General features: G+C 47.3%; 1 protein-coding gene across 4 annotated transcripts in view; it reads right to left on the reverse strand.

Moving 5' to 3' along the window:
- Nucleotides 1-16,307, reverse strand: part of ZDHHC14 (zinc finger DHHC-type palmitoyltransferase 14) — a 273,468-nt gene that overhangs the window by 42,242 nt on the left and 214,919 nt on the right. For all 4 annotated transcript variants that reach the window (XM_059940929.1, XM_059940927.1, XM_059940928.1 and 1 more), the window contains exon 4: nucleotides 571-708. In XM_059940929.1, the coding sequence (XP_059796912.1) occupies nucleotides 571-708 (138 nt within the window). The remainder of the gene's footprint in view (nucleotides 1-570; nucleotides 709-16,307) is intronic.

A 16,307-nucleotide genomic window follows, 5' to 3' on the forward strand; every position in this document is an offset into this window, starting at 1 on the left:
GCCAATGTTCTGGCAGGTAATTAAACATCTTATCAAATATATATCTTTAACATTTATAGATATGTCTGTAAGAAAGCTCAGTCTTTATCCCCATTTTTTTTTTTTTTAGGGAGGGTGACCTTTCCTGCTTAAGTAGATATCACATTAAACAAAAAAAAAGCTCTTGTTCAATGGGTATCATTACAGCACATTATCCTTTGTGAAAACGTGGGAGTAATTTTTCCTGGGGATCCATTAGCAGAAGAGAAAGTGAAGTCATGAGGGTGGAATAGGGACCATGTATCAAGGAGAAGGTCTTGTAAGTGAAAGAGTCTGATCCAGGGTGCCCCTGGCAGCTGCTGTGGGAAAGATGGGGATGGGGGGTGGGAGGGAGAGAGGCGGGGTGACAAGGCTGGGAGGGAGGTGAGAAACAAAAGGGGGCAGGCTGGAAGCCAGGAGGGGGCTAGGGAGAAGGGGAAAGAGAAGAAAGAGAGAGCCCGGAATGACCAAAATATTAAATCAAAATTAAATCAGAAAACTAAAGTCAGGCAAATGGTTACATACGTAATCTGATTTCGCCAGCATACTTACGAAGAATGACGTGGGTGATAACGAATGCAAATATAAAGACTGTCAGAAAAGACAGAGATAAAATAAACATATAAAAAAATCTGTAGTTTCTTTTCCCCACACAGTTGCCTACCCAGGGACAGTGGTGATCAAATCGTTCTGAAATGAGAGGCAGAAAAAAAAAATGGAAATCAATTAATAAAATGTATTTTCACTTGAGGGAGCTCCCCCCCAATTCTCTAATAATATAACAAAATGGTATCATTGTATATACGTACTTCCAAATTCACCACTCAGAGAAATGCTTACCGTTAAGACATTTCAAGAACATAATTATTCTTTCAACAGAGCTTAGCTGTTTTGAAAAAAACAAAACGTGTGCATTCTATTCTCATTACAATAGAAAAGTAAAGATTTCCCTCTTTTGTACAAGAAAGCTCTTTGGTTCACAGAACAATCTTCCCTTAAGATGGTACCAACACTCTTGATGGTAATTGCTGGGCTGGGCTGGGCTGGGCTGGGGCTCAGCCTTTCATGGGTGTGTGGTACTGACTGACCATCTTTCCTGGTAAGTGGCCAAGACAGAGGCCACTAGGGGCCTGGGACAGGACAGAGGGACAATCCCTTGTTCTCCCATCCCAGTTACAGCTGTTTTCTAAAAAACGTCTCTGCTATTTCAATAGTCGTAGGAGAATTGATAGCATTTTAAAAATGATCTATGATCTTCAAATAATGTAATACACCTGATCTTTTAGTCCACAATTCTCAGCTTCCTTACCTGTAAGACAAGGATATTGTATAGGGTCTTGTCGGGCTAAATACCGTCTGGGAAAGTATTTTTTAAAAAACAGTATGCGGTGCTTTAAGGTTTGTCAAGAGATGTCACGTACATCAATACATTTGGCCTTGAAACATTCCTATGAGGAAAATGATGCTGCTCCCCTATTTTACAGATGAGCAAACTGAGGCTTAGAAGGGAGACTGCCTGCAGGGGCCGTACAGCTCAGAGGCAGTGGAACTAGAATCGAGGCCAGGTCTTTCTCGGGGCTGATCCTGTCTTCCCAACGCACAGGCTGCCTTGAGCACTTGGTAAATGACTGAGCACTGGCTTTGGGCATTTTTATACTGTTATCCCAAACCTGTGTCGTCTCACCTTGGGGATTTCACACAAAGTCTGCAGGACATTTGTGATTTGTTCTTCCCCTTGCAAGCAATAGCTAAGTGCTTCTCTACTCTTCAGCTGATCTATTCAGAAGGCCTACCCAGAGTGTCGCTCTAACACACCCACTCACAGCAGACTGCCTGCCGCAGGTCGGGGAGGAAAATGCTACCCTTTTTCACTTGGGCTCTTATCCAAGCTTAGCTTTTACCCAATTTTCACATCTTATCTGTCTATATGTGCTTTGAAAACATACAGAGAGGCCTCTGTGAGGTGTGACTCTGTAAACAAAACATCATAAAGTTATGCAAGGCAGTGTTTCCTTTCTTTCTGGTCACCTATCATACACCACTCATCTCATATTTTATGTCTAGTGCAAGCTTATTTCTTGAAAAGGGCATGAGGACGCCTGGAGACAGTGGTGGCAGAGGAACTGTAAGATCCACCGTTGTCTGCAAATGACATCAACAAGCAGCAGCCAGTCTGAGCAGAGGACACCCAGAGAGAAATTTCAAAGCTCACCAGCCTGGTGACAACCTGATGGCCTATAAGATGCTGACATTCAAAGGAAAGCAACTCCTATTGGTGTGTCCGTGTGAGTGACACGCTAACATGTGTTACCAACCCCACACAGCTGGAAAAGTTAATCCCTGCGCAAAAAACAACCTCATTTCCCCAAGTCACTGATCTACACAGGCTGTATAATGGAGAGGTCTATATGAAACAGGCAAAAATAGAGAAGAAATCAGAGTCATAGGGAAGGCGGGAGGGAGGGAGACGCAAGAGGGAAGAGATATGGGGACATATGTATATGTATAACTGATTTACTTTGTTATAAAGCAGAAACTAACACACCATTGTAAAGCAATTATACTCCAATAAAGATGTTAAAAAAAAAAAAAAAAGAAATCAGAGTCAGTGGAATTTTCCTAAGACTTTGAGGCTGTCATTTTGAGAAACCTCTTTTCTTCTTAACACACGCCTGTGGAAAGTGAGAATGACAAGTGGAGGCTGGGGAAGCCCAGGTTAGGTTGGCACCTCTGGTTTCAGCTGTGAAGGCTGATCTCCAGATGCCAAGCAGGTGGTGGACTGAGCCTCTTCATTAAAGTGAGACTTGCCCACCAGCAGAGGAGACATCAGGGCTTGGGAGGCAGAATTAACACTGCGGATCCCCCCCAGGCCAAGTACCAAGGTCTTCATGGCTCCTGGTAATCATTTCTATGGGGGCAGGTGGTAGCTGTAATTTTAGCTTAGAAAGTTTACTATTAGCTAAGCTGAGATAATGTGCTTTCCCGAGCTGCCAAGGAATGAAAGCAACAGATGGGGCACATGAGACCCTTGGGCACGGGGTCTGGGGGGCTTCGGAGGAAACTAGTGCTGTCTCAGAATGGGTGCGAACACCTGGGTCCCTGGCAGCCCTGAGCTGGAAGCAGTTTCCATTGGAAATTTGTCTTACTGAAAACTTTTTCTTGGCTGACGAAATTCCCACTAACAATGTAGGCTTGCGGAGAAATGCTTCCATTTAACGGTCTTCATGTTCTCCTTTGTGAGTGTTGTACGCGCGCTGGTAAATGAGCCTGAGGGCTGGGTGCGCACATCTGTGGAAGAAGGAAGCTCAGAGCCCAGGGCCGCCTCCCGGACCCCGGTACCCTCCTCCGTCCTCCCTGACTTCCAGGGTGTCGGGGCGGGAGAGGGGGCTGCACCCCGGGCTGGGCCTGCTTGCGCCTCTTCTCTTCTCTGCGGACTCTCTCTCTCTCTCACCCAGTAATCTCCTCCCCCCCGGGGTTCAAATGCCAGCTCTACACTGATGACGCCCAAACGGCCGCCGCCGCCCTCATCCACCTTGTCTAAAATCATCTGATTTATTTTTACTTGCTTTTGCCTGCCAGCTCCACCGAGCCTTTAATAAATATTCGTCAAGGACTGAATAAACCCTCATGCTACCACGAGGACGTGCCGTGAGCAAGCACGTTGCCCAGGGCTGCACGGCTAACAGCAGCCAGGCGGCCCGGTTCTAGCGCCTTCCAGAACTCTTCCCCCCACCAAACGCCCCGCCACCCGGGGTGAGCGTCCCCGTGAGCCCCGCACCGTATCAAGCGCTGGGACCACTAAGAAGAGAAACAGCGGCGTAAGGAACCCTCCACGGCTTCCGGCAGTTCCCTGTCTCGTTGGCGAGGGCACTATTTTCACAACCCAGAATATTCCTCAGACCCAAAGAATGAGCCTCTAACAGAGGAAAACCGAATTTCGCGAGAAAACCAGCCTGTTCTCTGGCGATGCTGGCGGCACACAGCGCCCTCCCTGACGGGCCGAGGAGAGAATCGGGGCGACGGGCGCTCGCCCCGCCCTCACTGGCTCCACACAGGGGGTCCCGTGCTCCTGTTTCCAGGAGGGAGAGCAGACAAGAGCCGGGCACCAGCTGGCACACGCGTGGCTCTCCGGGACTGAGTGAGGCAGTGATGGCCGGAGGGAGAACATCTGGAGCCGGGCCACAGCTGGCCACGTGGCTGCATGCACCGCACCACCTGACATGCTTCAAACAACTGCTATCAGAGGGCAGACTGCGTATTTTCCGTGTGGAAAAACTGGATGGTGTGTCCTAGGCACCAGGGGGTGGGTGGGGGTGCGTGATGGCGGTTGTTTCGGACTTGCTGCGAAATCTCTCAGCTCTGAAGTCTGGGTCCTGCCAGAAAGGAGTGGTCTCTGCGTTGCAGCCTCTCTGGAGGGTCGCTTTAATCAAACGAGGTGCCGTTCCCTACACCAGGCTGCTGGGTACCTGTGCTCAGCTGTGCTAAGCGGAGGGACAGAGCCTCGGGGGAAGGGAACGGAACATGGGGGGCGGGGTGGGGGGTGATAACCTAGAAATTTCTCTAAAATAATGAGAGGTCTGAGTTCGCCAGCTGGGGTGCCCTGCCCACACCCCAGTTGGCGTCACGCTGCCCTGGCGTGGCTTATCCTCCTTCCCCAGGTGAGGCCTTGCGGTGAGAAATCATTTCCAGTCACCTAATAGCCCTGGCACCTAAGTGCCTGGCACGTAGCACACACTCGAAAATATACACTAAGCAAAGGAAAAAATGCCATTAATTGCCTTTGGTAGTTTTCCGAGTGATCCCTGCTCCTGGCTGCCAGGTGGAGAGACTGGAAAATGCTGATGAAAAGATGAGATTTCAGGCATGCCAACTACAGGAAAGGGCAGGGGTCCATGAAATTTGAATATGTGCAGAGAAGGTTGAGGGTTGGAAGATGCAGATAGAGGCTGAAAGAGCCGATGGGACAGTTGTTAGTGTGAGTCAGCTCACAGAGAAGCAGCCTCTGGCCTGTCTCGCTAATGGTGGGAAGCAGAGGTGGTTTTATTAAAAGCTCCATAGGGTGCCATTGGGAGACCCTGAGGCTTCGGGTGGAATTCACATCAGGGGGAATTCCAGGCAACTTCAAAGTCACCAGATCCTAAGTGGGGAAAGAAGGTTCCATTAAGATGGCCAGTGGGAACACAGTTTAGGCGAAGGAGTTATGATGCTATTGTGTTAACCCCAAACTCTAAATACTAATGAAAAGAATATTATCAATGATGATTAAAGCTACCATTCACTGAGTGCCTCTTCCATCGTTATCTCATTTATCCTTGACCACAGCCCCATGAGGTAGGTGCTATCCCCACACTCTTCAGACGAGGGTGCCACTGAACCAGGTGAGGTACCGCAGGTGCTGAGCTGAGGGATTAGGCCACTCCTCTGATTACAGGAAGATTTGATTTCCTGGAGAGATGGAGTATGAAAAAGAGGCCTTAAAAATAAGTAGAAATGGAGACGTATTAAAATTGGGCAGGGAGAGAAAAATCCACTGAAATATTAAGGGAAATACTAATGGAAACGTATTTGCAAAAGTTGTGTTTGAAGGTTGCCAGAAAAGGAATAAAAGCGTTTGAAAATGTTAAGAATTTGAAATCTCCCAGAAGTCAGGCCCTCAAGAGATAAATAAAATCATATCCTCTGGCCAAGCAATTCTGAGTTTTCCATACAGTGGTCCTGGGCTCTGTGGCCTGCGTCTCCTCTCTGCAAGGGTGTCTCGAGAATCCTGTGAAAACCGCGATGTGAAACTTCTCATTTAAATGTTAATTACATTTAAATTAAGGTAAATGTTTTTAAAGGTATGAAGGGGAAAATTACTTTTTCTTTAAACCTAGGACTTTTTTGCCTCCAAAATTAGAAAAATGTTGCCTCATGAGGTATCTTTTGCCTCTTTAGAATGATGAATGTTGAGATATAGTGGTACGTGTGTTATTACCTGGCCTTTATGGTTCCCACATAATTGAAAAAATTATGTAATAGGAACATTTAAATATGAAACTAGCTCAAGTATCAGAAGACCATATTCTTAGACACTAAATAATTCATGCTGTTCTAGGTCTTTTGGTAAAATCTAATTATAGCCTTGCCACTGCGTTTAATGATTTCTGGAGAGCAACCTCACCTGCTAACTCCACTCCTCTTCTCACTTTTATCCAAACTTTATTGAGTCCTTGCTATGTGCCAGGCACTGTGCTAAGTATTTCACATGAACTGCGTCACTTAATTCTCAAGAAACCTTGTGAGGTTGATGCTACTATGCCCATTTTACAGAAGAGGAACATGCAGACGGAGGAGTTGGCATTGGAGCCCAGGTGTTAACCTGTACTCTTAACCACCACCTGTTCCCACCTCCCGTGCCAGTTCCCTGCTGGTCACTGTGCCAGGTGGGCCCTGAGGACCCGGCCCCTCCCTCCTGGGGGAGCACACTTGGGCACCCGCAGCTCCAGGCATAGCACATCAGCAGGAATGGGAACAAGAGTGGACCATGGCCACACCGGGACAGGCACTTGTGTCGGTGGCCCCTTGGGCTTCTTCTGGTTCAGGGCATCTACCCTCTGGGGGATGCGGAGAAGACCTAGCTCATGTCTGGGTGCCCACCCTGAATCAAGAAGAAATCTAACCTGTGAAAAGATGGCCTCAGTCTCAGCAAAGTGATCATCAGAAGAAGCGAACTTCTTATGGAGACATACAGATTGGACAAACCTGCTTGCCAAACACTATTTACTGAGACTGTGTGGCTTGGGGGTTATTTGGGGCAAACGGATGTATCAGGGAAGGTTTCTTATGCCCCCCCCCAACACTTCTTTGCTCCTTTTCTGAAAATGATTTCTATCTGTTTAATTTTACGGTGCAACAAAATCAAGAAATCATATTAACTAACTCTGTGGCCTTAAAGTATTAATACATCTCTTCTACACGGGGACTTAGTTTCTTTACATGTAAAAAGTTGGATTAAATAAGCTCCAAGACACCTTTGAGATGTAAAATTAAATGTAAAGCAACTCTGTGTTTTATTAACACCTGTAGGGATTCTTCTGGTCTTGAGTCCTTGCCAGTGTCCCATAAATTAAGATTCTGCAGCTTTTAGCTCCTTTTGTTAAAAAATCTAAAAATGTTCAATGTAAAACCAATTAGTAAATGTAGAATCATTGTAACCATTACACTACAATTTAACATAACCTTGGACCATACCCCCTACCCCACCCGCATGCTCTCATTTGCCTTTGCCCTGGCTTTGCCACTAGCCGGCACAGTGCTGAGTCTCTCTGGGCATCAAATGAGGGGGCTTGACTAACGGACAACTAAGGTCCCTTCAGCTCCTCAAAAGGGCAACTTAATATATTTCTGTTTCCTCTAATTTTCTAGGTTTGTTTACCGTTCGTTTTTAACTCCTGTTTCCAATGTCGGGGAAATTCTGTGCTTCTAGGAGGAGAGACAAGCGTGCATGGGAGATGCATTTTGAGGCAACTTATACCATGAGGTAGATCTGCTGATTAGAAACAAAGATGAAGCTGTTGAGAAAAGGGGTGGGGGGAAAGGTCTTTACAGGAAGCAAAGAGAAATAGTTGTTATTTCTAAGAAAGTGAGGGAGAAGGGAGAAAAGGTTTAGTTTGTAATATAAATAGTTTTTGAAAGGAGATGTAAGAAAGTGAATAGAAATGAGATTATTTTTAAAAGTGAATCAGCCTGTTGTGATGCAGAAGGAAACCCTACAATTCCCAGGAGGGTCATCGGTCATCAATTGAAGAGTAAATTCTAACGAGGCAGGAGAATCACCTTCCCTTGTCTCCTCCAGCCCCTCCCCCCCCCCCCCCCGCCCCCGGCCCCCAGAGCTCTCTGTCTTTATCAGACTCAGAACTAGAGCCCCAGCACTGAGGTCTTTGAGCTTCCTGGAATTTAGCTGCTGGATGAGGGCTCTGCATCATTATGATAAAATCAGTAATATAATTTCCAATTTGTACATCCTCAGGAAAACAGTCTTGGTACATTGGTGGTCCTCAGTAGTTCTCCAGCTGTAACTTGCTAAGTTGTGACACTCTGAAATAAGCTCCACTATAAGCAAGTGCGTGAATGCTAGTGAGTCTCCTTCTGGGGCGGCCACTCCCTGACCCCTCTGGGCCCCTCCCAGCATCAGCTCCACTCCGCCTCTGGGTTTGCAGGGCCAGAAACTATGCCTGCAAGGTCTCCTTAATTCTCCACAGAATAAAACAATTATCTTCCGAATCTGAAAAACAAGCTCATGCTATCAACCAACACCTCGCTTTCTCTAGAATTCTCTAGTCTCCATTCCTCTCTAGAAATTCCAAGCCTTGACATCAGTATCAGCACCACCTTACATCACAATGGCTTAAACACCTGTAGGGCTTTCTGGTTTTCAATACCCGTTCACATTCTTTACCTCACGTGCCCCATACCGAACCTCTGACGTGGGCAGCACAGATTCCCAAGTACAGGTGACATACAAAGTGAATCTCACACCAAATGCAACGGCCACAGGCCCAGGGCTCCTCCATGCTACGTCTGGGTCTAGAGCTGCTTCTAATGTCTACTCCCTGCTTCTCCCACTTCCCCACACTCTTTGGACAGGTGTTCTTTCATTGCTAGTTACTATGTTTTTTGAAGCCAGTCAATTTATCCTCAAAGTGAAGGTTTCAGAACTGACTTATGGGGGTACATTATACACGTAAAGCTAGCAATTCTAAGGCTCTTCAAAACCTTTTAATTTGACTACAACACAAAATTGAAAAATTATATTCCTGATGGGCACGCTTTTCCAAAGTAAGCCTGCTTCTGTGATCTTGCAGCAAAGAATCTACATCATCTAAGGTGCAGAGAGCTGTGTCTATGAGCAGGGCACAGCAGCCTAATGGAATTGATGATGGTTCCCTTGAACAGCAAACTGTGATATGTCCAAAGTAGTTCTCTTAAAAAAATTTATCCAGAATGAGACCTCTTTGCAAAGCTTCTGAGACACTTCATTTTTCTTAAGTTGAAACTGTAGACCCAACTTCATTATGAGTAGTATTAAAATATAAGACGAGCTCAAGGAAAGAAACACAGCTATGCATTGTGCCTTATACAATTACAAGTGTAATTTCTCATCTGGTAATATAATTATATACGTATTGTGTGTTACAAGATCACGTAGTCAGATGCTGGATGGGAGAGTGAGAGGGGCACACCCTCCCCGTCTAACCCTTCTTCAGTATATGTTCTGACGGTCCCCTGGAGGGCTTATTTTTTTTTTTTTCTTTTTTTTTTTTAAATAAATTCTGTAAGTACTATTATCTCCTCTTTATAAATTTATTTATTTATTTATTTATTATTTTTGGCTGTGTTGGGTCTTCGTTTCTGTGCGAGGGCTCTCCCCAGCTGCGGCAAGCGGGGGCCATTCTTAATTGCGATGCGCGGGCCTCTCACTGTCGCGGCCTCTCTTGTTGCGGAGCACAGGCTCCAGACGCGCAGGCTCAGTAGTTGTGGCTCACGGGCCCAGTCGCTCCGCGGCACGCGGGATCTTCCCAGACCAGGGCTCGAACCCGTGTCCCCTGCACTGGCAGGCGGACTCTCAACCACTGCGCCACCAGGGAAGCCCTGGAGGGCTTATTTTTATGAGGGTGATATTCACGTTTACAGTGTTCATAATGGTCCTCAGTTTCCCGTTTCTAAAAGGTGGGCGTGGCCAGAAGACCCTCGGGCGCCCTCCCGGTCCAGCCCTCCCAGAGTCAGGAGTCCCTGTGGCTCAGGCCGGCTCTCTGCGAACAAGTCCTGGCTGCCCCACTGTTGGTACAGAACAGAAGCAGAGCTGGACTCATGAGCAGAAGGGGTGTTAGATGCTCAGAAGTCATCCGTAGGGCTTTCCAAAATCCTCACTGCACACTGACTCTGCCCGGACGTTCAGCCCCCTGGAGTACCTGCTTCTCCAGCTGCCTGGGTGGCATTTTAGGGCATGTGCCCGAGATTCCACAATCCTGTGTCCCTTCGGCTCAAGGTTTGGTGACCTACTACAAACACCCAGGCTTGGGAGGGCGCCGTTGGGAGTGGATAACCCCAGTCATTCCTCTCGAGCACAAAGGTTAGCTTGTGCACCCTTGGGCTTTTATGCTTCTCACCGATGTACTTTCCTCGTGTGAGTTCGTGCCATCTTTCCACTGCCTGCTAGCCGTTTCCACCTAACTGTCCCAGAGCCACCTCTCATTCAGCGGGTCCTAAGCTGTGTTTATTATAATCCCTTGTCCTCGCGCCTCACTAACCTGCCTTTTCTTAGTAAATGGCGCCCCCATGCATCTAGTTGCCCAAGGCAGAAAATGCATTCATTTCTGCCTTTGGCTCTCACCCCTCCCATGCAGCCGGTCAACAGGATTGTTCACTGTATTATTCCTGCTATCTTTTCTACGTTTCTGCTCCCTGTCTCTGAAGGCCACTGCAGCAACTCCGTGACCTCTGTCATGAACCACCGTGAAACCTTCCTAGTTTCCTCACGCTGCTGCTAGAGGGACCACCAAAGCAAATGGGACCATGGCAGCCCTTTGCTTGTATTCCCTGGGCAGCTCCTGCAAGCCGCAGCCTTGATGTCTGCAGAGCTAATGCATTTCCAAATTGAGCTCCTTGGGTGCTGGAAGGCCCACCTTTCCTTCCCCTTCAACTAGAGCAGACAGGTCTATATCTGTTTTCTATATTGGTTTCCTCATTATATTATTTTTCTAAAATGGCCCACTGTTTACAACCACCAGAAAAAAAAAAAAACTACAATCGGCTAGTAAATGTTCACTGTAATTGTTCTAAGCAGTCCCAAGTTAAGTTTCAAATCTGTGTGATATTGCTCTGTTGGTGGTGCATTGTTGAAAGTACATTGGATTCTTAAGTTAAAGGACCTGAAGTCCTAATCCTAAATGCCTATTTTGTGATGTAACCTAGGCAGGTTTCTGGGCCTCAGCGGTTGGATATGTCATTAAGGTTTCTTGCCCACTGAAATATTAGTATTGTATGGCTAAATAAAACTTTTCAAGAATTGAAGTCCATTGTGTCCACTCTACACAAAATTAGGAAGTGCTGGCAGGCCTCCGCAGTAGAAACTCTATAAATAATTGATAAGAGCGGGCTTCCCTGGTGGCGCAGTGGTTGAGAATCTGCCTGCCAATGCAGGGGACACGGGTTCGAGCCCTGGTCTGGGAAGATCCCACATGCCGCGGAGCAACTAGGCCCGTGAGCCACAACTACTGAGCCTGCGCGTCTGGAGCCTGTGCTCCGCAACAAGAGAGGCCGCCATAGTGAGAGGCCCGCGCACCGCAATGAAGAGTGGCCCCCGCTTGCCACAACTAGAGAAAGCCCTCGCACAGAAACGAAGACCCAGCACAGCCAAAAAAAAAAAAAAAATATATATATATATATTAATTAATTAATTTAAAAAAATATATATGTATTTCATATCTGACAAAACAAAGAATTTCCAATACCCTTCTTATAAACATTTAAAAAAATAATAATAATAATTGGTAAGAGCTAGCTCTCTTATAGACCCAGGTTAGACCCAGAGCTAACTGGTGGCCCTACAGAGACTACTAAGTACTACATAAATACTCCCACCACCAGAATCAGGTCAGCAGACTTCTTAGATTCTAGTGTGTTGTTTTCTTGTTTGTTGCTGTTGTTTGTACAAACCATGCCAGCACTTCACTGGGTTACCACAGTCTAGTCAGTGGATTGTTAATTACTTTTCTAAACACAGGCACTCGAACAGGCCAAAGATTCTATCTAATAGTCAGGACTGGCTACGTACTCTGCGGGGCCCACTGCACAAGGAAACTATAGAGCATCATATTAAAAAATTACTCAGAATTTCAAGATGGCAAGAGCAGAGCATTAAATCAGCCTTGGTTCCTTCATACCCACTGAGCTGTCCTGTTAACTGTTTACAGGCCTGGGAATGTGGTTTTCTGATTTGTGGCAGATTAATGTCTAGAGATTCTATTGGGTTGTCTGAAAGGATTTACAGAGAGCTGCTAAGAGCAAAGTACAGTGAGGAAATTATGATTATCTAAGAGTTAAGCTTAACAGTAGGCTAAAGTCCCATTCCATATGGAGAGCCTTGGGGCAAGTAGCAAAACCCTCCTGGCTGACACTTGCTAGAGCTACGGAGCTACGGATCCCCGGGCAGGGCCAGGAGAGGCTCTCAGGGTTCCACTGGCCTGGGTGAGGTGTGGTGGGATGAGGGTGATGAAGGAGGACCATGTGATGGAGGACATCTGAGGCAGAGGCAGCAAATGCTAACACTGCACACCCTCTCATCTACTGTCTTCCACGAATATCAGAAGCTCTGTTTTTTAACCTCTAGAGCACTGATTCTTAATTTTTTATTTCCTAATGCTTTGAAAATCCAATGAAAATGACAGTCCCTCCCACCCTCATGCACTCACACCCAGCCTTTACATACAACTTCCTGCAGCCTGTTAGTTTGCTGAAATTGAAGTAACCAATTTCAACAACTAATTTTCAAGTCGAGTTGTTCTAAGAAGGCAGAAAGTCAGGCGCCTACCTTTGATTGGCTTGCTAAATGTGCCCTCTCCTCGGGTCCCGAAGGTACACACCCCAAACCCTAGCCCCGCTTGAGGCTGGCACTCTGCTCACCCAGCATAACTGCCAGTCATCGACCACAGGTCGGGAGCCGCTTTACATATGGGAAGGGCCTATGTTTTATTCAGGGTTTTCCAAGCTAAGGGCTGTGATCAAGTAGTGAGTCATAAAATTAGTTTAGTTGGTCATGCCCAACCTTAAAAAAAAAAAGAATAAAATAGAAAATATCAAGGCATCTCATATACTCAAGTATGGCTTCATGAAACTTTGAGTATCTGTGTAAATTGAGTCCCAATATAAAATGCATTTCCTACTGTGAGTTGCAGGGGGGAAAAAATTTGAAAGCTACTGCTGTGTTCAAATTTGCAGCTGGCACATGATAGGCCCTCAAATACTTGTTGAGTGAATAAATATATGTATAAATTATATCTGTAATAGGCCTAAACACATTATGAGTCATTTTAAATTGTCATTTCCGTCCTCCCAGAACTGTATCAGGGTTACTAGTTCCTGATCAGACTTAATTAAAAAAATTATCATTTCTCTTGGAGTCTAAAAATTTTCATTTGTACCGCTGGGAGGTCTGAGGGTATGAGTGGTGAGTTTTGTTTACACTGGGGGAAGGAAGTCTTTTTGTTCCGGTTGAGAACAGTAACCTAGTCACTGAGCTAAAAAAGTAATAGGCTTTTTTTTTTTTTTTTAAAGAGAGAAAGGTACCCTGGAGAGATGAAGCAGATACAGGCAGAGGAGTATCCAATTCTCTTTTTCTCCTTCCTCCCTCCCTTCCGTCCTTGCCTCCCTCCTTCAGCAAATGTTAGCTGAGCGGCTGCAGGCCAGGGAGGGGCAGGTGGCTGGGAACACTTGGTGAGGAACAGACAGAGCTGCCCTCTTGGAGCTTACACGTCCACCGGGCAGAGGCTTTCATCAAATAGCCGGTCAGAGCTGTGAAGGCCGAGCACAGAAAACCCAAGGAAGAGTGCGCTTCCCTAGGAACCAGCCCAGAGCCCTCCGTGAGAGGACTTCACAGAGAGGGTGTGCCTTTTTCCAGGAACTGAGAGGAGACCCTCAGGGCTGGAGTCCAGGCAGCAAGGCGTGAGGTACCACAGAGCTGGAGACAGGGAGGGCACAGATCTGGTGGACCAGGTGAAGGATGTGGGCCTCCTTCCCATGAGCCACCAGCAGGAAAGCACACTTAAGGAGAGAGGTGGTGTGATCAGGTTCTGTTTGGGGTGGTAGTGGGTAGACTGGATGGGGAGAGGAGTGGATGGTCAGGGTCCACTAGGAGACCCCCGCCCAGGCAAGGTGAGAGATGATGGCAGCTTGCAGTTGGCCATGCTAGTGTAAGGGGAGGGAAAGGCACCCACCTAGTAAGAAAAAGTACAGGGCCTGGTGGTGTTTAGGGAAGGGCGGGAGGGGAAGGAGCCAAATATGAAACGTTTGGTGTTTGCCTTGTGCAACCGATGGACGGTGTTGGCACTCAGCGAGGTGGGGGTCCCGGGGAATGCTGATTTGGGATGTCTCTGGGCTCTCCAAGTGCAGATGCCCGGAAAGCAGATGTACCTGCAAGTCTGGAGCTCTGAGGAGAGGCCTGAGCTGGAGACAAAAACTTGAGAGACAGAGACAGACTTCGGGAAGGCAAAAGGCAGCGAGAGCAGAGGTGAGCACACGCACTCCCCAGAGACACGAAGCCAGGAGCCACAGACAAATCAGGGGAGACAGAGTGAGCCAAAGAGGTACACATGCGGCGAGAGCAAGACAAACAGAAACAGACTTTCACGAAGTAATTGCCTGTGGCTTTCTTGGGTATCGAAGAAGTGTGTTTTTAAAACAGAGTTGCCGTTTGACAATTACAGGCAGAAATGAGGTGAGCACTTCTTGGTCAGCTAAAAATAAAACCATGGCCAAAGATCACTCTTCTCTGGATTAGGTCCAATTTACCTTTGCATTAGAAGTGGGCATGTGTGCAGCACATGGACCCTGTGGTTGATTTCATGGCAGCAATCCAGGACCGGCTGAAAATGTGCCTGGACGCCCCAGAGATCCTGTGGTTGAGACTCTTCCTGTTGGTGAAGGATGCACTTTCCAAAATATAGCACCAGACAGACAGTCTCTTTCTTTTGTTGAAAACAGTTTTTAAATACATAAATGCACAGAATAAGAAAAGATGTATGTTTTAAAATTTACTTTAAATGCATTGTTTTAAACTATTAGGGGCTTCCCTGGTGGCGCAGTGGTTGAGAATCTGCCTGCCAATGCAGGGGACACGGGTTCGAGCCCTGGTCTGGGAAGATCCCACATGCCGCGGAGCAACTAGGCCCGTGAGCCACAACTACTGAGCCTGCGCGTCCGGAGCCTGTGCTCCGCAACAAGAGAGGCCGCGATAGTGAGAGGCCCGCGCACCGCGATGAAGAGTGGCCCCCGCTCGCTGCAACTAGAGAAAGCCCTCGCACAGAAACGAAGACCCAACACAGCCAAAAATAAATAAATAAATAAATAAAAAATAAAAATAAAGGAATATCTTAAAAAAAAAAATTTAAACTATTAGAGTCTTCTAACAAAGCATTTTTCTGAAGTATACATGTAGACGGCTCCTGGTCTCACACGAGAATATCTGCCCCAAGTATCCAGAAAGCCGCCCGAGGGCTGGCCATGCACGTTCTGCTTCCCACGATGGTTATATTTCTCATTCTACAATTATAAATTAGCCTTCTGACTATGCATTGGCTGCCCAAGCAGCTGGACCAGTCATAGAGTCACTTGCTGAAGATGAACGCGTCAGCATCCTGGCTTTGCCGGTTCCGCGTGAGAGCTCAGCTGACAGCGCCTGTCCCAAAGGGTGGCTCTGAACTCGACAGGCCAGCAGCCAGGACCCAAAGCTGCGAAGAGCAGGGCTGCTCTGCGAGGGCTCTGGGGACAGCCCTGCTTCCCAGGGTGTGAGCCAGCCTCGCCTGCCATTTCTCATTTACGTGTGGGAACGCTCCCTCCAGCCCTGCCTCCCAAGGCTGTGGGAAGGCTTCCACGGATGTGAACAGAATTAAGCTCACTGAACCTTCACGGGGGCGGGCAGTTTACTTGATTGTTCTCACTCTAGGTCCAGATTCTTGACTCGGGTAGGATCTATCCAGTTCAGCCGCCTGTGGATAATGATACTTGAGGGAGGCGGGGGTCATCCCTTGGGCCTCTATGATGCCAGCGAAGGACTCCGGTGGGAATGTCTGAAGCTCCCTCTGGGACGGGCGCTATGAGGATTCACCCTACAAAGCCACAGGCAGAAGTTCTACAAATGCATGTTATGATGTTGTCTCTGAGTTTTTCCCTCCAAGGAAATGCTGAAGACTTTTAGCCAGCAAGTCTAGGAGGCTGGACCGGTCCAGTCGGAGGCACCTCTGGGGTCCCCTTGCTGTTCCCTGACATCTTGAGGCAAGGCTCTCCTTCCCCCACACTCGGGAAAGCACTCGCCCCGCGTCCAGCCTTTGTCCATGGACGGTCCCTTGTTATCTGCGGCTTCTTGCAGGATTTGCTTTCTCCTCTCGCCACTGTCTCCACCTCCTCTGTTCTCTGTCCTGAGGCCCCAGGAGCTGGGGAAAGACACTTTCTGTTTAGAGCAGGATTGAAAATGGACTCCTCGTTAACAGCAGCCCAAAACATTTTTGGTTAAAGACCATTCAACAGCCCACCTC

This window comes from Balaenoptera ricei, chromosome 12 (genome assembly GCF_028023285.1).
Source record: "Balaenoptera ricei isolate mBalRic1 chromosome 12, mBalRic1.hap2, whole genome shotgun sequence".
Taxonomy (NCBI): Eukaryota; Metazoa; Chordata; class Mammalia; order Artiodactyla; family Balaenopteridae; genus Balaenoptera; species Balaenoptera ricei.